Source organism: Ctenopharyngodon idella, chromosome 3 (assembly GCF_019924925.1).
Source record: "Ctenopharyngodon idella isolate HZGC_01 chromosome 3, HZGC01, whole genome shotgun sequence".
Lineage (NCBI taxonomy): Eukaryota > Metazoa > Chordata > Actinopteri > Cypriniformes > Xenocyprididae > Ctenopharyngodon > Ctenopharyngodon idella.
In genome coordinates, this window is record NC_067222.1 from 7180590 (window position 1) to 7203668 (window position 23079).

The 23079-nt window shown below is 36.0% G+C and overlaps 1 protein-coding gene across 1 annotated transcript; it reads left to right on the top strand.

Annotated features, from left to right (window-relative positions):
• The first annotated feature begins 2381 nt into the window (after nucleotides 1–2381).
• evplb (envoplakin b) lies at nucleotides 2382–22826 on the top strand. The gene is made up of 22 exons (XM_051888918.1): nucleotides 2382–2724; nucleotides 7254–7353; nucleotides 8729–8883; nucleotides 8977–9100; nucleotides 10612–10731; nucleotides 10837–10878; nucleotides 11005–11166; nucleotides 13339–13446; nucleotides 13955–14050; nucleotides 14137–14247; nucleotides 14339–14485; nucleotides 15310–15464; nucleotides 15567–15661; nucleotides 16015–16187; nucleotides 16330–16508; nucleotides 16615–16753; nucleotides 17854–18047; nucleotides 18155–18305; nucleotides 18447–18530; nucleotides 18615–18719; nucleotides 18809–18901; nucleotides 19081–22826. Exons 1-22 carry the CDS (start codon nucleotides 2684–2686, stop codon nucleotides 22549–22551), a joined length of 6045 nt encoding a protein of 2014 aa, XP_051744878.1. The 5' UTR covers nucleotides 2382–2683; the 3' UTR covers nucleotides 22552–22826.
• Nucleotides 22827–23079: the final 253 nt, after the last annotated feature.

Genomic DNA, 23079 nt, shown 5'->3' on the forward strand with positions numbered 1-23079 from the left:
TTTTTTTTTTTTTTTACATTTTTAAAGGGGGCCTATAATATAAGTCTCTGGTGTCCCTAGAATGTGTCTGTGAAGTTTCAGCTCAAAATACTCCACAGATCATTTATTATAGCTTGTCAAATTTGCCCCCTATTTGGGTGTGAGCAAAAGCATGCCGTTTTTGTGTGTGTCACTTTAAATGCAAATGAGCTGCTGCTCCCGGCCCCCTTTCCAGAAGAGGGTGGAGCTTTAACAACTCGCACTTCGATTGCTCAACAACAACAAAGCTGGAGAATCTCACGCAGCCAAAATAACAATTGTCACCAACGGTGTTCAGCCTTACATTGTTCAAATCGGAGTCGGACACTGATGGAGAGACTAGGGAAGAAGTTACAACTTTTAGAACGACTGGGAAGAGAGGAGCTGCAACAATGGCTATGTTTCCATCCACCTATTTTTATGTGCATTTCTGGGATATCGCATTTAAAAAACACTGGATGGAAACGCCAAGATGCACATAAATTCTAAAAATGCGCATTAAAAACTTATTTGCTCAAATGAGTAGGATACCTTTTTTTATGTGATATGAAAAAATGTGCACAAACTACGATGGAAACACTTTTACTGAATAAATTCCTTGATGTGCATCAAAAAAAGACTTTGACTTTGCAATGAGACGGCATAACTGGACGAACCAGCAGACCGATCTCATTGCACTTCTCTTTGACTCACTGGATAGAAACAGTGCTTTATTCGCAAATGTTTTATGCAATATTCCAAATTTGCACACAATTTAAATTCGCAACTTTGGATGGAAACATAGCTAATGTCAAATATGTTAAAAATAATGTGTTTTTTGAACATTCAACATGAAAACCTATGCAAGTAGATCCCAAAAACTAAATCAAGACTCAAAAGGGCATAATAGTTACTGTTTAAAAAAACTTGAATGCACTGTAAACCTTAACGCTCAAAATACTTAATTGTTTTGAGTAGGACAAACTTAAATTGAACAAATTAGTTCAGTCAAATTAACTGCTATGAGTATTTAGAACTTTCTTTTTCTTTTGAGTTCACAGCACTGACATATTTCAAGTAAACTGAACTGTTTCATTGTTTTGAGTTTTATAAACTAATTTCTTTTCATTTAGACTAACTTAAGTTTAACTGAAACTGGACTGGGATTTCTATTTCCCAGCATGCTTTGCCCATGGCACTCGAAAAGGAGAGTAAATGCTAAAATTAAGTGTTATATAATGTCTTTTGCACAAAATTAATGGTAAGGGAGATTTAGTAGTGATTACTGTTTTGTTATGCTAATTTAGAAGAGTTTCTGTTAATGTGGGTTTTTGGAGAGTTACCATCATGGTGACAAGTAGCGCATGCAGCTTGGTTTGAGAGCAGGTAAGTTACATGTTTTAAGTTGCTGTACTCATTCAGTAAGTGCTATACCATGCTATTGTTAGGATTTACAGTGAAGTAAATAACTCAAAATAAGAAAGTTAATTAAATAGCTTAGCTAACTCAGTGCTTCAAGTTAGGAGCAATTAACATGCATGAGTACTACGAACTCAAAACTTGATAGTTCTGCTTACTTAAAATTGGGAACATCATAACTCAAAAAAATTGATGTAACTGATTACCTCAGATTTTTTGAGTTAGCCCAGCTTATTCTGGTTTACAGTGTGTTCAAAACATTTCTGCCAGGGGTCATAAAAATCTAATTAATTAAAAGGAAGCACAAGTTCAACTCCTCTGGCAGACATCTCTTCTTGGTTTAAGCATACAATTGCTTAATTTTTGATCAGTTTTTTCATAAAAACTAAAGTAAACACATCTTGATTTTAGAATGCTTACATCTTTGTACTGGAAAACAAGACAAAAATAATGTTTGCAATATTTTATATATATTATAAAACTTAAATATGCATAAAAGTATTGTTAATTTGTCTCTAAACACTTATGCTTCAGTTCTGATGATTATTCCTCTCATTTGAGACGCCCTGCGGCCTAAACACACTGAAGAGATCAGCGCTAATGCTGAGAACGCTCTCTGCATGTGTCGGGCAGGTCTGCTCTTGAGCTTTCATATGACCCTGAGGGGTTTTGTCTGTCTATGACATGAAATTTCTTCTGTCAGAGGCCAGAAGTCGTTGTGTGTTAGGTTTATTCTCCTGGCACTCAAATGGCTTAATTACAGACTGTAGGAATGTAGTGAATGGGTTGGTAAATGCTTGTGTTTGGAGTTGAGATGATAAATGAGCAGCGAGAGAGAGAGTGAGTGTTATAATGTTCATCTGACTGGATGGGCTGCATTCCTCCTCCACCACACATTACACACTCCAACATTTACACACCTGCCATACAGGTGTAAGTACAGGTGTAAGCTGAATCTTTCTTAATTGTGTTTGAAGTCTCAATGTTCTTTTCAGCTCACATTAACATGTCACTCTTTATGATTATTAGCTGCGCTACGACGGCGTCAAACATTCAGACGAATAAAGAGGATGGTGAGAGTGCAGAAGAGGAAGAGTTTGACGGAGGAATTCAGAGGGCAGGAACAGGTACGTCCAGTCTGCACTGACTGAATGTGACACACCTGTTTCAGTGGGCGGAGTCAAAGCAAGTGACAACACCATAACAGAGGACAGAAGAGAGACCTCGACACACACAGATAGAGACACGGATCGCACGCGGACGCAGGATGTTTAAGAAGAAGGAATACAGTCCTGTGAAGGCCGGACAGTGAGTTACCATGTGTTTGTGTTTTTATGTGTGCTTTGTGTCTGTACACTCTTAGAATAAAAGGTTCAGTGGGGGTCTAAATAGAACTATAGTATTCCTGACACAATTTTAAATGAAAACAAAATGTATTAACACTAAATCCATACAGTGATCTCGTGATGGAACCGCTAAAATGTTCTAAATATGATGCATCTGACGGAACCTTTAAGATTCTAAAAAGAAGCTTTTCTTCTTAGAGTGCAGAACTAGGTAATTATTACAGCAGAGAAACACACCTGAAAGAATGACAGCTCTATCTAAATCCATTTTATAGTAGAAACGGACTGTGTTCATGCATTAAACCTGTGGTTATAGTGTGTGTGAGAGATAATGCTCAGTGTGTGTTGTGATTTATCTTTATGACTGGGCAGGGCTGTACCTCACACACGGGTCATTGAGTATGCTGGACGTTTTATTATTGATAATGCACTGCAAAACTGGCATTATTGCAAGATAACTCATGACAGGGTGATCAATAGCTTTTCCGATAATGATTGTACCCCATTATCTTGCTCATTACTCGACTAATTAGCAAATAAATGAAGGAATGAAGCGGAAATATTGATTTGAGTTGAAATTAAAGTGAAACCGGTAACACTTTAAAATGAGGTTCCAGTTGTCAACATTAGTTAATGAGGTTAATTAGCATGAACTAACAATGACTAATACTTCTGAAGCATTTATTAATCTTAGATAATGTTCATGCATCATAATTTGTATCAAATGTTCTGTGTGTTTGAGCTGACATGAACTAACAAATAACAGTTGTGTTTATTTTATTAAAGATTAATGAATACTGTAACAAACATATTGCTCATTGTTAGTTAATGCATTAAATAATGTTAAGCAATGGGACCTTTGGTGTTTCTGTAAAACCTGCTACAACGGTTTGTTATACAGGTTTATAGCCATTGCACATGAATATTTGACCAATCAGAGTTCAGGATTGTGTGTGACATCACGCTGCTGACAGCTAGTGAGACAGTGAGTCACCGGTTGTGGCGGTTTACGGTGTGTCGTGTGTGCCGTGTGGGGTGGGACATTTAAACTACACCATAAACGAGTTTATGTATCATATGCAAACTGACAGAAGCACAATGAGACAATAGATGCTGCAGAACAGAAGATGACTTATCAGACAGCACTTTCAAAACCATGAAAATGGACCAGAGTGCTGTACCTAAATAGCATAAAACTCAAAAAAATCAAACATAAAATAGCAATAAATCACAACAATAGGCAAACTGTCCATCAGACAGCCATCACTCACATTAATCAGACCGTCAAACACCAGAAGAAAAGTGAAAGAAGAAAGACTTTAGATCAATGTGTAATTATACATGCATGCAGTTTTTATGACGTTATTATTGAGAGTAAATGAGAGTCATTTATAATTAGGTGATTAAAAATGTTTTACATTCACATATATTTATAAATAAGTTCATGGTGGCAACACTTGATATCTTAAGACATTTCAGGGAGGTTGGATAGAAAGGTGTTTATGGATAAGTCAAAGTTTATTATTTATTTAATTTAATTTTATTTAAAATGTCATTTTTATTATGTTTTATATTTTATATTTATTTTTTCATATTGTATTAATTGCATTTTAAATTTTATAAAATATTAAATATTTATATTTTATACACAAACTTTTGCAAACAGCTAAATGAAAATTTCATTTCAATCCATATTATATTTTGTATATTTTTTACAATACTTAATATTATTATAATAATATTTTATTTTATTTAAATGTTTTATTATTTTTTATGTTTTATATTTTATTTTTTATTATTTTATTTTTATTTTTATTCATTTGATTTTAAAATGTTTGTTATTTTTTATTTTATTATATTTTGTATATTTAAAAAAAAAACTAAATATTATGATATTTTATTTTATTTAAATGTTTTATTACTTTTTGATGTATTTTATTACAATTTATATTTTATTTTATATTTTATTATTTGTATATTTATTTTATTATATTATATTATATTTATTACTTTTTATTGATTTGAAATGTTTATTTTATTTTATATTTTATTGTATATATTTTTACAATACTTAATATTATTAGAATAATATTTTATTATTTTTTAATATTACATGATATTTTATTTTATATTATTTTATTTTTTATTTTAATTCATTTTAAAATGTATATTTTACATTTTATTTTATTTTTTATTGCTTCATAATATCCATTTGTTGTGTCCTATATTTCAGCAGTGGAAGTAGAGCGATAGAGCAGAGGTCAAAGAATAGAAACCTGTTGTACAGTGTGTGTTCTGTGTGTGTCTCATGATTACATTAATTAAGTGAGTCACGTCTATTATTTCACACTGATGTCGATCCAGCTAATCAAGTCACAAAGCATATTTGTGTTTGTGTTTTATGTGTGTTTCCTTGTATCCTGCTACACACACATCAGTGTGAATCAGAGGGCTGTGACCCCTCTCACACACACACACACACACACACACACACACACACACACACACACACACACACACACACACACACACACACACTCCTCGTACTCTAGCAGTCAGTGTCTCAGTGTGTTTTTGTCCTGGTGAGCAGAACACACACGAGTCTGTGCTGTTGTGTTCAGGATCAGGCTCGTATAAAGTTGGGTGTGTTGTTTAAAGCATCTCTTCTTTTCTCTCTGTGTGTATTAGTAGGTGTGTGTTTAACCTATAATCTAATTGTGTGCCAATCAGTGTGAGTTTTTCATTTCTTCGAGCCGATGCGTCAGTGATTGTTGTAATTGATTGATTGGTAATTGTTGCATCTGAATGAGGGAAATCTCCCTCTGTTTTACCAGCGCCTGTAAAAGGAGATCATGTGTGTCGTTTGCTTGAATGCTCAAATATATTTCGTGGATCAGTTTCATGTTCAGAGTCACTGTAAATCACTCTGTTTTCACCAGGTTTAATCACTTTTTAACCTTTTTTACTTTTGTATATATTTTTTTGTTGCTGTTTATTCATTTTCTTAAATGGTGATTATGACATATATAATAATAATTATATATTATACATAATTTCTTATATATATGTTTTTCACCATATTTAATTACCTTATAACATGTATTTATTTATTTATTTATTTGTTTGTTTGTTTGTTTATTGAGTGATTGAATATAGCCATTGCATTAATTTTGACCAATTAATTTTTAAAAGTAAAAATATTTCTTAGTCTCTAAATTTAATAATATTTAATAATAATAATAATAATAATAATAATAATAATAATAATATTATAATAAAAATGTATTTTATTTTAATTTTATTTTTTATATATTTTAAAATATAATTTATTTTACATTTTATTTTATATTTTATAACATTTTGTATATTTTTGTAATACTTAAAATTATAATAATATTTTATTTAAATGTTTTATTATATTAAATTTTTATATTTTATGATATTTTATATTTTATTTAATATTGTTTTATTTTATTTTAATTCATTTGATTTAAAATGTATATTTTACATTTTATTGTATATTTTATATTTTTATAATTTTATTTTATTTTATTTTATTTTAAAATTGCTTTAGAATATCCATTTGTTGTGTCCCATGTTTGTGCTGTGATATATAATAATAATAATAATAATAATAATAATGTATTATAAATAATTTCTAATATCTAATATATAATAGTTTTCCCACCATATTTAATTACCTTAAAACATTTATTTAGTTTGGACATGACAGTTGCATGAATTTTGACAAATCAGTTTTTAAAAGTACAAATATTTCATGCAGTCTTTCAATTAATATATATGACATGTAATATATAAAAAGTTAACTTTTTAACATTTTTATTTTATTGATATATTTATTCCATTTATTTATTTATTTATTTATTTATTTATTCCATGTAGTCTCTCAATGTATTTAAACCGCCCAGATCCATTCTGAGAAATTAGTTATGAATTGTCCTTTTGACATTTAAGCAGCGCCACACGCTGGATTATGAAGACAATGATCCGCCCGCGCGTCAGGGTGTGACATTAAAGAACAGGAATCTGTGGAAATTCCTCGAGAAAGGAGGCAGAATTCCGAGAGTTCCGCCTCAACATTCCTCAGACACTCCCAGTCACCTGTCTCTCTCTCTCAGGAGGGTGTGACACAGTTGCATAATGACTGCAGGAATGTCAGAGCAGTAAACGGACAGATGAGATTGTGAAGTGAGTGATCGACAGATGTAGAATTCACGCGGGCGGAGCAGGAAGTAGAAACTGAACCCAATTGAATTTAATTCATTAAGCAGAAGTTGACTTCAAACTACCAACAGCTCACTCTGAACATGAAACTGTTAACATGTAAACAAACACACACTTGAGTTTTATTGCTACAAAAGCAGGTGAGATGTCATGGAGTGGGAGTGTCGTCACGCCTGATCACATACTGTTAATGCCGCTGATGGTTTGTTTGTAAAGTGAAAGTCTCTGGTGTTTCCTTCTGCTCAGGTCACAGATGAATGACATGCTGGCTCTGGTCACACGCCTACAGCAGAACGCTGATCAGGTGGAAAAGAACGTACTGCTGACTGAGAAACTGCTGGAGGAGGTGAGACACACACACACACACACACACACACACACAGGTTTGTTTTGCTATCTTAGTGAGGACTCTCCATAGGCGTAATGGTTTTTATACTGTACAAACTGTATATTCTATCCCCTTATACTACCCCTAAACCTACCCATCACAGAAAACTGTCTGCATTTTTACATTTTTAATAAAACATTGTTTAGTATGTTTTTAAAGCTATTTTAAATATGAGGACTCATGAAATGTCATCATAAAACATGTTTGTCATAATACCAGTGTAATACCCATGTTATTATACAAATTTGTGTCCTCATAAATCACAAAAACATGCGCGCACACACACACACACACACACACACACACACACGTATGTAGAATTAACATATGTACATGCATGGATGATTTATTAAAAATAATAAAGTTTGTAGTCGCTATTATGGTGATCAGTGTTTGCTTGACTTTTAAATGTTAGTGTTTCTCTGGCTGCTGTAACTAAGTTGTTATGGCAAAAAATAGCCAAGAAAAATACCGGGAATGATCTAATATATTACAGTGATATTTTATTATTATTATTCAGCTAAATATCAAATGTATATAATATATTTGAACATTATCTGCAGTTTAATAAACACAAATAAATTCACGGTCCAACACTTCCAACACTTTTTCTATGTCTTTGTATTAACAACTTACAACTTTGAATAAAACATGCTTGAGAAATTAAAGGCAATCAGTTTCCACATAATGTGAAGAAGAGGAAAACTCTTTTATTTGAGTTCAGTTTACTTAAATATTTAAGTTGTCTGAACTAAGTACTCAACTTGTAAAATTGTGATACCAATACTCAAGTTTTACAAGTAACTTCTAGGTATCTTAAGTGGTAGTAAGTTTTTTCAACTTAAAATGATGAGCTAATTTACTTGCTAATTAAAGGCAATCATTTTCTGAGTAAACGATACTACTATATTTTTCAGTGCCACTGATCAAACTCTCACACACACCTCTGGAAGTCATAAATATTCATAAATATTATATGAATTAAAACTCTCTCCTTTTAATGCTAGCTTAATTGTATGACATTTTAAAAGACATTAGACACTTTCCACAGTTAGGGTACGAAAAAGTTCCTCTGAAAATTAAAAAAATGAATTCCAAAAAGTTGATACATTTATTTATCTTTTTATTTCGAAAAGGTTTTTTTTTTTTTTTTTTTTTTTTCTATCAATGAAAGGAGATAATATTGTTTGATGAAAATGTTTTTATCAGGGTTAATGTTAGCTACTCTTCTTGGCTATTTTGTTTTGTTAGACAATAGTTTAATAGTTTTACTTTAATTTCAAATTGCTTGTGTCTGAGTATATTTTTAGCTGTGTTTTGTTGCTGTGATCAGGACGTAGAGAATGAGCGGAAAGGCTCTCCTCTGAAACAGCAGGGTCCGGCCGCAGAGAATCTATCTCAGGCTGAGATCTTACTGAAGGATCTCTTCATGGACGTCAGCAAAGCCAAGAAACTCCAGCACCCGCAGGCCAATGTGATTGAGCTGGAGTGAGTGACATCACATCCTGCACACAAACACCAATGATACTCAAGAGAGCGAGCGCTGAGCAGTAACGTTGTGCTTGTGTGTTGTGTCTGTAGTGTGAGTAACCTGCACGAGCGCTGGTCCAAACACTGCGCCACCTACAGGGATCTGTACGGACAGCTTCACGAGATCTACCTGCCGCCCGGCGTCGACTGGGGCAGACTGCTGTCTGACAAACAGGTGACAAATTAAATGAAAAAGACTCTGACAAGTGTTTAACATTCTGAAGTCACAGGAGAAGCTCCTGATGTTCCTCAGAGAACATCTTCTGTTGATCGTCTTCAGAAAAACATCTGTGATCTGCTGCTTTAAAGCAGGGGTTCAGAGGAAAAATGTGAAAAAAGTATAAATAAATAATAAATTTAAGTAAAATAAAGTAAAGTTGTTAATTTAAAATAACTAAAAATTACATTAAAGCAAAAATGGTTACATAAATACTTAAATATTCAAATAAGTAAATAATTAAATAAACAATTTTATTAAACATTACATTAAAACACAAACAAATAAATGAGAAAATAAAGAAATAATAAATATATAAAAAGATAAATACAAAAATAAATAAGTAAATAAATAAATTAAAATTAGATTTCAAATAAATGAGAAAATATATAAATAATAAATTATAATCTTATTTATTTATTGACTTAAGTTTTGTATTTGTTATTTAAATAAATGAATAAATAAATACTTAAATGTTATATGTTAATAAATATTAGAAATTAGACTAAAAACATATAAATAAAAATTAGATTAAAATAAATAAGTACACATTATATTCAAAACAAACAAACAAACAAACAAATAAAAATTAGATTAAAACAAAAACAATTAGATAAATATTTATTATTAAAATAAGTAATTAAATACTATAATTAAAAAATTAGAAATGAGAAAAATTAGATTAAAATAAATAAATAAACTACATAAAATAAACAAATACACGAGAAATTGCATACAAATAAAGGAAAATAAATAAATAGATTAATAAATAAATTAGTAAATAAATAAATAAACATTACATTTAAGACACAAACAAATAAATAAAAAATAAAATAGTAAACATATAAAAAGTTATATAAATAAAATTATTTAAAATAAATGACAAAATAAATAAATAAATGAAATTAAAAATAAATAATAAATAAACATATTAAAACAATAAATACATAACAATATAGCAACAATATAGTATAACAATACAGTACTTAATAAATAAATAAATAAGTATCAAAACAGGTAAATAATTAAATACTATAATTAAATAATTAAAACAAAAATATTAAAATAAATAAACTACATTAAAACACAAAACAAAAACATGAAGTTAAATAAAAATATATATTAAAATAAATGAATGGATGAATAAAAATTAGATTCGAAATAAATGAGAAAATAAATAAATAATTAAAAAGAGATTAATTTAAATAAATACCTAAATATAACAATAAGACAATAAGTAAATAAATAAATAAAAATTTGATTTAAATAAATAAAAATGTATAAATAATAGAAAAGAATAAATTATAAATAAACATATCAAAAAATAAATACAGTATAACAATACAGTACTATAGCTATACATTAATTTATTCATCTGCAGAGAAACATATAGAGCCTTGATTTGACAAGTAGTGAAGTGTTTGTTATGGAGTGTGTCTGTAACGGTGTGTGACGTGTGTGTGTTTCAGGCGTCGATTCAGGGAGCCGCTTACGGTCCGACTCTGTCTGATGTGGAGAAACAGATCGCAGCCCATAATATCCTGCATAAACAGATCGAGGCGTATCGCTCGGCCCTGGAGAGCAGCAGCGTAAGTGTCCACACACACTCAAGCACATGAACACACAAAATAAGTTTAAATAAATAATAATAAGTTTTGTTTATATCTAGTTTTAATGTTTTCTTTTCTGAACAGGATAACTCGTCTGCCCTTCAGAAGCAGTATGCAAATCTACTGGTAAGACCTTCTCTTTATATTCTCATACTTAACTCTAAAAAGTTAAGCTCTGCAAACTTTAACTGAGTCTGTCGGTGTGTGTGTGTGTGTGTGTGTGTGTGTGTGTGTGTGTGTGTGTGTGTGTAGGAGGCGTCAGAGAAGCGCAGGCAGCATCTGTCGTCGGTCTATGACTTCATGCAGGGCTGCAGTAAAGAGCTGCTCTATCTGACCGAACAACAGCACAGGATCAGCAGCAGAGACTGGAGCGACCGCATGATCGACAGCGCCGGAGTGCGCATGGAGTACGAGGTGGGACGCTGAAATACACACCACACCCTGAACATTTAAAGTCAGCATGAAACTGAAGTTGTGATAGTCTTTTCTTCCCGTATATCTGAGTGAAATGGCTTCTCAAACAAGAACAAATGTAGGGCGGGGCTTGATTTTGTCCATGGGCTATTGATTGGATGGTTGTGGTTTGCTATTGGTGGATCTCATGTGATTGACAGGTTGCCCCGCCCTCATCATCATAGAAGAGATGTCACTGGGAGTGGAAGTTATTTTGATTCAAGATTATGAGGCACATGAATTTAATCAGATAAATCAGTTATAATAAATACTAGGGATGCACCAGTATCGGTATCAGGCCCGATACCAAGCTCATGTACTTGTACTCGTACTCGTAAAAATACCCCCGATACCAAAGACCGATACCTCACGTGACGTAACTGACAGAATTTCCCGTGCACAGAGACACCGGCGGCAGCAGCAGAAACAGTGTCAGCCTCAGAGGTGTGGAAATACTTCAAATTAATGATGACAACACACACATTGCGAACTGCATGCTTTCAATCACAATTCGTTATCGATTAGTGAAGGCGGGATAGGCGGAATCGCGCTGAATGACACAGACCAGAAGCGCGCTCTCTCTCTTTCTTGCGCGCGATCCCAGTTCTCTCAGACAGCGCGTGATCGGTTCTCCTTGTGCCTGAATGGTCAATTGCACACATAGTTGTAAAAATATCCATGGTGTGGAGTATCTCACGTAAATACAGTCGGTTATGGCTTAAGTGGACGTAAAAATTTGTCATTAATGTTAATAAAACAATAAAAGATGTTAAATAAATGTATACATGGTAAATAAACCTACTGTATCTGAAAAACAAGTTTATTTAATTTGTATCTCTATAGTATTTGTTGTATTGTTTGTAATTTGTAAATTTCTTTTTATAACAACAATTATATATATTGGTAATTATGCCCTTTGAAGGTTATTGGACACTGAAATTTTTGTTCTTTAAGTTTGTGACAAGCACATAAAAATTATTAATTTTTTTTTTAAATAATAAAGAGCTGTCCTACATTCATTAGTCTCACTGTTGTGCTTGGAAAACTGCAACATCACCCAAAAAAAAAAAGAGAGAGAGAGAGAGAAATTAATAAATGTATAGGCATCGGTATCGGCGAGTACCAGAAATTTTTTTTTTCGGTATTTTTTTTTTACTTGGTGCTTAAAAAATGGTATCTGTGCATCTCTAATAAATACTGCAATGTTCCTAAAAAAAAAAAGGATGGTCAGTTTTGATTTCATGGTGTCTTTAAAACATCTACAGTCAGACTTGCTGACGCTTTACAATAAGGTTTCATTAGTTAACATGAACTAACAATAAACAATACTTCTAAAGCATTTATTAATCTTAGTCAATGTTAATTTACTAATATAAAAGTTGTATCTGTTAATATTGTTTATTTAATGGACCTGAGCTGACATAAACCTGGTTTCCTAGCTGAAATAAAATAAGTTTACGTATTTTATATTTTATTTTAGTTAAAGTATATTTTATTTCAAGTAACAAAAGCTTTTTTATGGTTTTAGTTAACTATACTATCCCTGGTTAGCAGCATGACTTTTATATATATATATAATTTATGGGCTTTTTGTGCCTTTATTTGGAGAGGACAGTAGAGAGCAGACAGGAAAGCATTGGGCAGGATCGGCAAAGGACCTCAAGACGGGAATCGAACTCGGGTCACCGTGAACGCATTTACATCATATGTTGGTGCACTAACCACTAGGCTATCGGCGCCGACAGCAGCATGACTTCTAATATATTTAGTTGAGTTGGTTCTGGTTATTATTAATTGTCATTATGTGGCGTCTCAGAATAAGGCTGAATTTAAGTAAACAGTGATGCTGGTTGATCTTGACTTTAGTACAGGCCCCATTGCCCCCTCAGATCTGATTTGTGCCCCCTCAATTTTAATTAGTCCCCTCTCCACCCCCGAAATGGAATTGATTTTAACCCTTTGACGCGAACGATCACACCGGTGTGATCTGAACGTTCAGTGCTAAATTCACACGCACTGTGCTCAGCGCTTGTCACATATCACAACTATTCAGTGTTTTCAACCACATAATGTTTATCTGAGGTTCAGTATGTGATTGTCTTCATATGAATCCCGTTGATGAATGTGTTTCAGAGGTTTAAGAACAACGGGCTGCTGACACACGAGAGGGAGGTGAGCAAACTGCAGGAGCAGGCCAGCGCACTCGTTCAGGACAAACACCCCGGATCATCCGCCGTCAAGGTGTGCAGTCCTTCAGTCAATCATTCATTCGTTCATTCATCTGCATATTTATTCATTCATTCAGTCACTAACATATTCATTATTCATTCATTTGTTCATTCCTTTCCACATTTATTTAGTTCATTTGTTTTTTCATTTGATTATTGTTAAAGTTCATTTATTTTTTCGTTCATTTATTCATTTTTTTAAAGTTCATTCATTGAATCATTCTCACTAAACCATTCATTTAATATTCATTCATTTATTTGTTCATTCATTCAATTCATTGTTCATGCATTTGTTTGTTTGTTTGTTCCTTTGTTCATCCATTCACTCATTTATTTAATCATTCATTCTAGTTTATTCATTAAATCAATCACATGTATTCATGAATCATTTGTTTGTTTGTTCATGAATTTGTTTGTTTATTTGTTCGTTCACTTGTTTGTTTGATCATTCAAACACTGAATCTCATTGGCTCTTGCTGTCGTTTATTTGCTGACTGAACATGAGTTCACATGTGTTTCAGTCTTACAGCGCAGATGTGTCGAGAGAGTGGCAGCGGTTCCTGAATCTCTGTCTGTGTCAGGAGACACACCTGGATAACGTGGAGGAATACAAGAAAGTGAGCATCTTGATGAGACACTGTCACCAGGAGCAGGAGGTTCAGATGAGCGTTTATTGAAATCTTTGTGTGTATTTTAATTTCAGTATCAGCTGGATGTGGAGACGTTTACTGAGTCACTGAAGAGAATCAAATCCACCAGTGAACCATCTGTGCTGAAAAACATGAGCAACCCTGAGATCCTGCTGCAGCTGGAGGTGAAAACACACTCTCTCTCACACACACACACACACACTGAAATAAGTTAACAGTCTAGTATAATAAATGTGTATGTGTGTGTGTGTACAGGGTGAGGAGAGGTCGATCTTGAGGAACGAGCAGCGCCTGGCTGATCTGAGAGAGCTGTGCACCAGCATCGCTCCTCTACATCTGCGCCGGAGCACCGCCAACAAACCCGTCAGCGCCATCGCCCTGTGTGACTGGAGCACTGAGAAGGTATTCATTTTAAAAAAGAAATTAACACTTTTATTCAGCAAGGATGCATTAAATTGATCAAACGTGACAGTAAAGACATTTATTATGTACCAAAAGATTTCTATTTCAAATAAATGCTGCTCTTTTGAACTTTTTATTCATCAAAGAATCCTGAAAAAGTGGTTTCCACAAAAATATGAAGCAGCACAACTGTTTTCAAGATTGATAATAATCAGAAATGTTTCTTGAGCATCAAATCATCATATTAAAATGATTTCTGAAGGATCATGTGACAATGAAGACGGGAGTAATGATGCTGAAAATTCAGCTTTGATCACAGGAATTAATTACAAATTACGACCCCCTAAATAAGGCTTGAACACCCTGAAGGAAGTCGAAAGTTAAAAATGGTTTAGTTTGTCTTTAATAGTTCATAATTAAATAACTCTACTTCTGCATATTACATGAGAAACACTTGAAGTTTTTTCAAATTGCAGTTCAGTAAACAATTATTTTTATGATTTGTTATCAAAACAATTTTTCTTTTGTCAAAATAAATTAGATAATTAATGTGGTTCAGATAACATAATATTTTGATTTTCTGTTGATTAATCCAGTCACCTTCATTGTATTAACTCAAGTTTTTAATTTCAATGAACTCAAAATTTTAGGGCAACCAACTTACTTTTTTAAGTTAAACCAACAATTCTTTTTTACAGTGTAAACCAAAAGTTACAAATAATGGACATAATCTAACAAACAGGCTTCCTATGGTCCTGGAAAACCTGGAAAAATCTGGGAATTTCACATCTGTGATACCCATTTCTCTGCTGTGTCCCTTGCAGGACTCTGTGAAAAGAGGAGACAAGGTGACGCTGCTCTCCAGTCCCAAAGAGGAGCTCTGGGAGGTGAAATCCAGCACGGGAGAGACCAAGCTCATCCCAGGTGTCTGTTTTCTGATTCCTCCACCCGATTCAGCTGCCATCGACAAGGTGGATGGGTAAGAAAGCACCTGAGACGCTCCCAGTTCTCCCAGCTACTTCTTTCTCTTAACATCTCTGTGATTTTTTTTTTTTTTTTTTTTTTTTTGTCTTGTATTCAGTCTGAGCAGGGATTTCTCCGATCTGAAGAGGACGAGGTCAGCTCTACTTACCCAGGCAAAGACGCCCATTGAAGTTGTGCAGTTCGTCAAACAAGGTAAAATTTATTTATATAGTGCTTTTCACAATACACACATTGTTTCAAAGCAGCGTTACAGAAAAGCATGATGCTGTTTATAATATTGGTCAGTAACATTTTAGTTTAGGATCCAATTCTCACTATTAACTAGTTGCTTATTAGAGTGCATATTGCTAGGATATTGGCTGTTTATTAGTACTTTATTAGTACTTTAATACTACCCAATAAAAAACCTGTGAGGTTTTGTTCAATTTATTACAATAATGTGAAGCAGCTTTATTAGCTACAGTGATCGATTATAAGGTTTAAGTGCAGAAAACTTTTATTATATTACATTTTAGTCGTAAATGTTGTTTTTTTTCTCCCAACAGTCGCCGTGGCCACCGTTCCTGACAGTGCGAAGGCTGGCATCATTGACAGCCGTCTGGAGCAGATCTTTTCAGACCTGCTGAAGTTAGAGAAAGACATGCAGAACCGAATGAGATCTCCTTTAGATCGCACCACTCCCGTCGGAGATCTGTCTGCCAGAATCAGAGACCACGAGGTGAGAATGGCAAATAAAACCACAAGAGTCTAAATGTGGTTATTTAGTTGGTCAAAACGTGTGAATCTCAAATGTGAATCTCTGTCTGTGGATAATATAGTTAGTATAAAACATTGACAGTTGTTTGGTTTGATCGCTCTAGAGTTTTGTCGTGACTCTGAAGAATCTGGAGGCTGAGAAATCATCGGCTCAGAGGGACATGCAGCCCCTGATATCCCAGAAACCCCTGGGGCCCACCACGTCCTCACTGCCTCTGAAACTGAGCAAAGTCAACAACAAGATCGATGACATAACTGCCCTCTCTGATCTCTACAACAAGAAGTAAGAAACAATGCCTTTTGCTGTAAATTATAGAGATTGGCACAGCATTTGCTTTTTGAAAAATTAAAAAAAAAACCTTGGGATAAACATGGGATTATTTCCTCAGGGCCACATCTTCCATGTATCTGGAGAAACAGATCAAGAAGGTAGACAACTTTCTGACGGCGTTCGAGGATCAGTTGGCTGCAGACACTGGCTTGTTAAACGAACCCAACGCCATCCGCAACCACTCCAGACAGCTGCAGGTAAACGCTCTTACACAAACACATGAACTTCATTCAAAAACATTAAAAACTCTTATCCAAACATTTGAATGGTAGTGTATTATGCATTATACTCAAAGTCTTCTAATACCTTACAATAGATTTGTGTGATGAACTGACCAAATTGGAAATTTAAAGGGGACCTATAATGCCCCTTTTCACAAGATGTAATATAAGTCTCTGGTGTCCCCAGAATGTGTCTGTGAAGTTTCAGCTCAAATTACCCCACAGATCATTTATTATAGCTTGTCAAATTTGCCCCATTTGGGTGTGAGCAAAAACACACCGTTTTTGTGTGTGTCCCTTTAAATGCAAATGAGCTGCTGCTCCCGGCCCCCTTTCCAGAAGAGGGCGGAGCTTTAACAGCTCACGCTTCGGTTGCTCAACAACAACAAAGCTGGAGAATCTCACGCAGCCAAAATGATGATTGTCAGTAACGGTGTTTAGCCTTATATTGTTCAAACCGGAGTCCGACACTGATGGAGAGACTCAGGAAGAAGTTACAACTTTTAGAATGAAACTGGATGTTTCTGAATGATTAGTGGATGAATTTATGTAGTTCATGTTAATCTTTTGTGCAAATCCAGCGTTGAACTGACGCTCGTTTGTGAATCAGTCCGGTGTAAAATGATGGCATGGTAACAACACTCTACTACAACAACTCTTCCTCTTCTCTAAAGCAGCCCAACATGGCCTCACCCCCTTTGTTGCATGTTCTCGGGGGAAGGATTTATGTAAATTTTAGGGTTTGTGATATCACCAACTTAGGAAGAAGCTTGTTGTAGTCCCTACCAGCCATTTGTTGTAGTCCTTAAAAAGCGATTTCTGTAAAAGAAAATATCTCCCTTTGCATTGAACTTTGCAGATGTTGTTTATGCTCAAACAGCAACATTACACACTAACTAAAATTAAAAAGTGAAATCATAATCAAGGACCCCTTTAAGTCATTATTAACTAAACATCTTCCTTTTTAGATTTAATGTTGAAATGAAATGCAAATGGTTTGGATATGGTACAACTTTCTATTAAACAATCCTTCACTCAAAACATTGGAATGATGTTCTTGATTGTTTTCTCCTTAGAACATGAGTAAAGACGTTGCCTCCAAGAAAGATGACATTCAGCAGCTGAACCGTGAGTTGGAGGTCACAGAGCAGACGTGCAGCTCCCTGCAGAAGAGCTTTCAGGAGTTTTGCCCTGATATACGCCACCAAGAGACCGAGGTCAAGCGCTTGAGGAATCGCTACTCCAACATCAACAGCCAGCTGCAGCAGAGGTCAGAGAGGCCTTATTCACTATTGTGTACTGTTTGTTTATTGTTTACTTGGGGCAAGTAAAATGCTTCAGATTGTAAACTGTATCCACAAATTTTTTACTCCACAGGGCAACTCTATTGCAAGAGGCCGTCAATAAGAACCAGGAATTTCACAGCGCCGTCCAATCGCTCACTGCTTTCCTCATCAATATGCCCAACAACAAGGTTCGGCCTGGTGAAAGTGTGTCGCAAGTCTATGCCAAGCAAAACTCTCAGATGGTCAGTATTAAGTTTGATTTAATTTAATATTTTTACACTGGTGCCACAGATATGACATGCATCACCTTTAAATATCTCAAATACAGTGGATTTTGGGAATTTAGTGTAATACCTACCTTGTAAATTTGTTTTTGGTTGCAGAGAGCAGTTGAAGACATCAAGAGAAAGCAGGATGATGTAAACCGAATCGTTAAACTTTCTTCTGAGCTGCAGAGTGTTCTTAACGTGAGTTGGCCATCTTGAACATGATCATACTACTGCGCATTTCAAATGTCAGTAGCATTAATGCACATAGTTTGTTGTCTCCAGGAGTATGAGATGAATTCTTACAAATACCGTAGTGCATTGGGAAAACCAGAAATAAATTCAAAAAGTCTTGAATGCATTACCCTGGCTGAAGCTGTGGAGAACAAGGTACTGTAGGCTGCTTTGCTATAATGACCAGGATATACTTATTTTTTTACGTACATTTCCAAATATCTTTATAATTGATTACTTTTTAGGAAAGGGATGTTGTGAACCTTTACTCTGAAGTATCAGCACAAAATAATCAACTCCTGAATCAAGTCATCTTGGCCAAGGACCTCATCAACAAGGTACAGAATATCTAAAGCTTCAACAATCCTTTGAATAGATAATGAGTTAATGCTTCTTAAATGTTCTAACAGTATCAATATTTGCAAACTGAATGGTAACTTAAATTTCTTGGGTGTAGAGCTACCATGAACTTCTTTACTTAATCTGAATTAATCTTTATTTTGTATCCCATGAACAGAATGAAGAAATTGTTACTCATGTGGTGGTAAAGCAGCAACTGCAGCTGCAAAGTCAGCAGAGAGACATGGACGAAGTTGACGGCCTGAAGCTAGAGCTTTCTGAGGAGATAGCTCGCCGCGCTCATGCTGAGAATGATCTAGCGACCTACAGGAAACGGATGATGTCCCTGAAGAGTCGGAGAGGTGTGGAGCGAGTGGAAGAAAAGGAAACTGTGCATTACTACCGTGATCCGAAGCTAGAGGCCGACTTGGAAACACTGAAGCGGAGGATAACCGAAGAGATCAATAAACGATCTGAAATGCGAACAGAAATTGAGATTGTCAACAAAAAAATTGTCACTCGTGAACATGAGATTATCGAAGTGAAGCCCAGGCTAGTGACAAAGGTGCTTACAGAAATTGAGCGTGATCCCAAACTGGATGTGGAAATGGCGAGGATCAGGGAACTCATACTCAAACTAAGGGAGGAAATTCGGGTGCACGAGAGTGAAACAGTTCATATGAGAACAGAAGTTACTGTCCTGGAGTGCAAGAAGCCTGTGATAAAAGAGAAAGTGGTCCTGAAGGAGGTTGTGAAGCTGGAAAAGGACCCAGAAATGCTGAAGGCTGTGATTAACTTCAGGAACGTGATCTCGGATGAGGAAATCAGATGCAAGAACCTGAATGATCAGATATTCCAAATTAGGAGTCAGATCAATAACCTGGAGAGGATTATTCCAACCATACAACCAAAAACTGTCATCAAAGAGTTGAAGAGGGTGGAGCAGGATCCCGAACTCCTACAAGAGTCCAAGACCCTCCGTGTAAGCCTGGAAGAACTGATCAGAGAAAACAGTATTTTGATGAAAGAGTTCTCCAGCCTTCAGCTCCGCTATAGCCAAGTGGAGACCATCAAACAAAAGACAGAGTTTAATGAGATCATCCATGAGATCTACAGAATCGACCCTGAGACGGAGGTGGAACTGAGACGACTGAGAAATGAACTTCTTGAAATAAGCAGACGCCGTACTAGCATTGAGAATCAGATGAACGTGATCATGGTGGATCTGAAGACTCTGCGTGCTGAAAAGCCCAGGATCGAACTGAAGGAGGTAACTCGAGAGGTGGTGAAAGAAGAGAGGAGCCCTGAGATTGTCAAAGAAATTAAGAGGTTGAATGAGCAACTTACCATTTTGCGGACCAACTTTGACTCGACTATGAATCGGGTGATTCGTCTGCGCAAGGACAGGGATGAGTGGAAGACTGAAAGATCAAAGGTGGAGACCAAAGTGGTGACCAAAGAATTTATAAAGTATGAAAATGACCCTCTTCTTGAGAAGGAAGCCGAACGTCTCAGGAGAGAAGTACGTGATGAAGTTCAGCGCCGCCGAACAGTGGAGGAGAATGTGTTTGACCTTCAAAACAAGTACATTGTGCTGGAGAGACAGAAACCAGAGGAAAGAGTCGTGGTCCAAGAAATTGTGCGCCTCCAGACAGATCCCAGTCAGATTCTGACTCACGAGAGGTTAGTCAAGACTTTGGAAGAGACCATCAAGACTCGTCGGCAGCTGGAACTGGAGGTGCAGCAGATGAGATCTCTAGTCTTTGAACTGGAGAAAAAACTGGAGCTTGTGGATCGGCAGAAGAAGATCCTGGTAGAGACAGAGCTTAGACAAATCAAAGCTAGAATCTATGAACTTGAGACTTGTCCAACGCCTGTTGAGGAAAAAATTGTTATTGAAGAGGTTTTGAAAGTTGAGAGAGACCCAATAATTGACAAACGAATCATTGATCTTCGCACTCACATGGACAACGAGGGTGCCAGCATTTCCCACCTGGAGAGAGATATTCGGAACCTCAGAATCAGGATAGAGTCCCTGACCAAAGAGAAATCTGTTGAGAGGATCATCCACAAAGAAGTAATCAGGGTTGAGAAGGATCAAACGGTGGAGGCAGAGAGAGAAAGCCTTAGAGCCCAAGTCGCCCAGGTAAAGAATACCAGGACCCTCAGAGATGAAGAACTTCTGCGGCTCAAGAACAAAATAACTCGAATTCAGACAACCAGAACAAATTTCTCTCAAGAAGAAACCACCTTGATTGCTTACAGGGATAAAATCAAGAAAGAGCAAAATGATCTTCTCCAGGAGTTAAGAAGACTGGAGTCTCAGAAGCAGGAGATCACCATAACTTTCCAGCATCAATCCAAAATCTTGAGTGAGAGGAACCAAGTCAGCAGGCAAAAAAGCATCAAGATGGAGTCAGACATCCAGCGCCTGGAGAGAGAAATCCTGGAGGTGAAAGAGCTAATCAACCAACGGGAAATTACTATCATAGAGCTGCAGAAAGAATCAAAGGCGACACAACATTCAGAGACAAACACCAGAGAGACCAATGTCTCCACCAAAATCACCATTCTGGACCCAGAGACTGGCAAAGACATGTCACCCTACGACGCCTATGTCGAGGGTCTGATTGATCGCAATCAGTACATCCACCTCCAAGAGCTTGAGTGTAGTTGGGAGGAAATCACAACCACCGGCCCTGAAGGTGAGACGATGCTTCTGCAGGATCGTAAGAGTGGAAAGCAGTACTCCGTTAAGACGGCCCTGCAAAATGGCAGACTGACCCAGTACGACCTTCAGCGCTACAGAGAGAGCAAAATGAGCATTTCAGAGTTTGCTCTTTTGGTTGCAGGAGAGAAGAAATCAACATCCTTCCCTCCTTTAAGTGCAACACAAACAACAACTGTTCATACACTCCCTCCAGCAAGCCCCAGCTACAACTCCTCCACTCTGTCCCGCCGCTTGTCCTCCAGCACCAGCAGCTTGAACTCGCACTCTCAGCTGATCACCAGTGGAGATGAACTCTTCCCGATTTCTGGCATTCTAGACATCACCACAGAGAGCCGCATGTCCGTACGAAGTGCTCTAACACGCAAACTGATTGATCAAGACACAGCCATGAGGCTTCTGGAAGCTCAGGCTGCCACTGGAGGTATTGTGGACCTGAACAAGAAGGACAAGCTCTCCATTCACAAGGCGGCACAGCAAGGATTGATCGATTCCAGCCAGCTTCAAAAACTCCTCAGTGCCCAGAAGGCCTTTACTGGTTTTGAAGACCCCGTGTCCAAAGAGCGGATGTCAGTGGGAGAAGCCGGCCGTAGGGGATTTATCCCCAATGATAGTGCCATGTGGTTTATGGAGGCGCAGCTGCTGACCGGCGGACTGGTAGACCCGAACCGGGCAGGTCGGATTGGCGTGCAGAATGCTGTTGATGCAAAACTGATTGACGCATCCACGGTCAAGCAACTTCAGGATGAATCAGCCTTTGTGAAGAATGTGATCGACCCCATCAAGAGGGAAAAGATCACGTATAAGGAGGCCATGGCTCGATGCAAGAGGGACTATAGCACAGGGCTGCTCCTGCTCCCAGCTGCATCGTCTGACGTCGTAGATGCTCCATCCTATTCCAGCTACAGGTTCTCCAAATAATAATAAAGACAACACACAACAATGATAACAGATTTAGGTGCTGCACAGGAAGGGACATTTCTAGGGTTCTAGGGGGTTTTTTTTTCCATACCCATATATAAGATAAAAGTTCTCTAGAGTGTTTTATGTCATGCTGAGGTGTTTATCTTTTCCTGTCTTTTTTTTAAACATGCTTTTTCAGTTACTTTTTATTTTCCGGTTCATCTTGATGAATGGGCTGAACTGCTTCTTGATCTTCATATATAATAAAAGATACTATTTCATATATACCCAAAGTGACTGTCTCTGGAATGTCTATGTATTGTATAAACTATTTCTGACATATGAATATCTACAGTAAAGTCGATCTCTGAATGATAGAGATAAATCTAGTTTACTTGATGTCGACACTCTACAGTGGAGTTCGTGAACCCCTGGGGGTTTGTGAGGGAACTGCAGTGGGTTTGTGAGTTTAAGCTAATTATTAATTAAATAAATATAACATAATAATAATTAAAAAATCAGAATAAAAGGTGATGTAGTTTAATT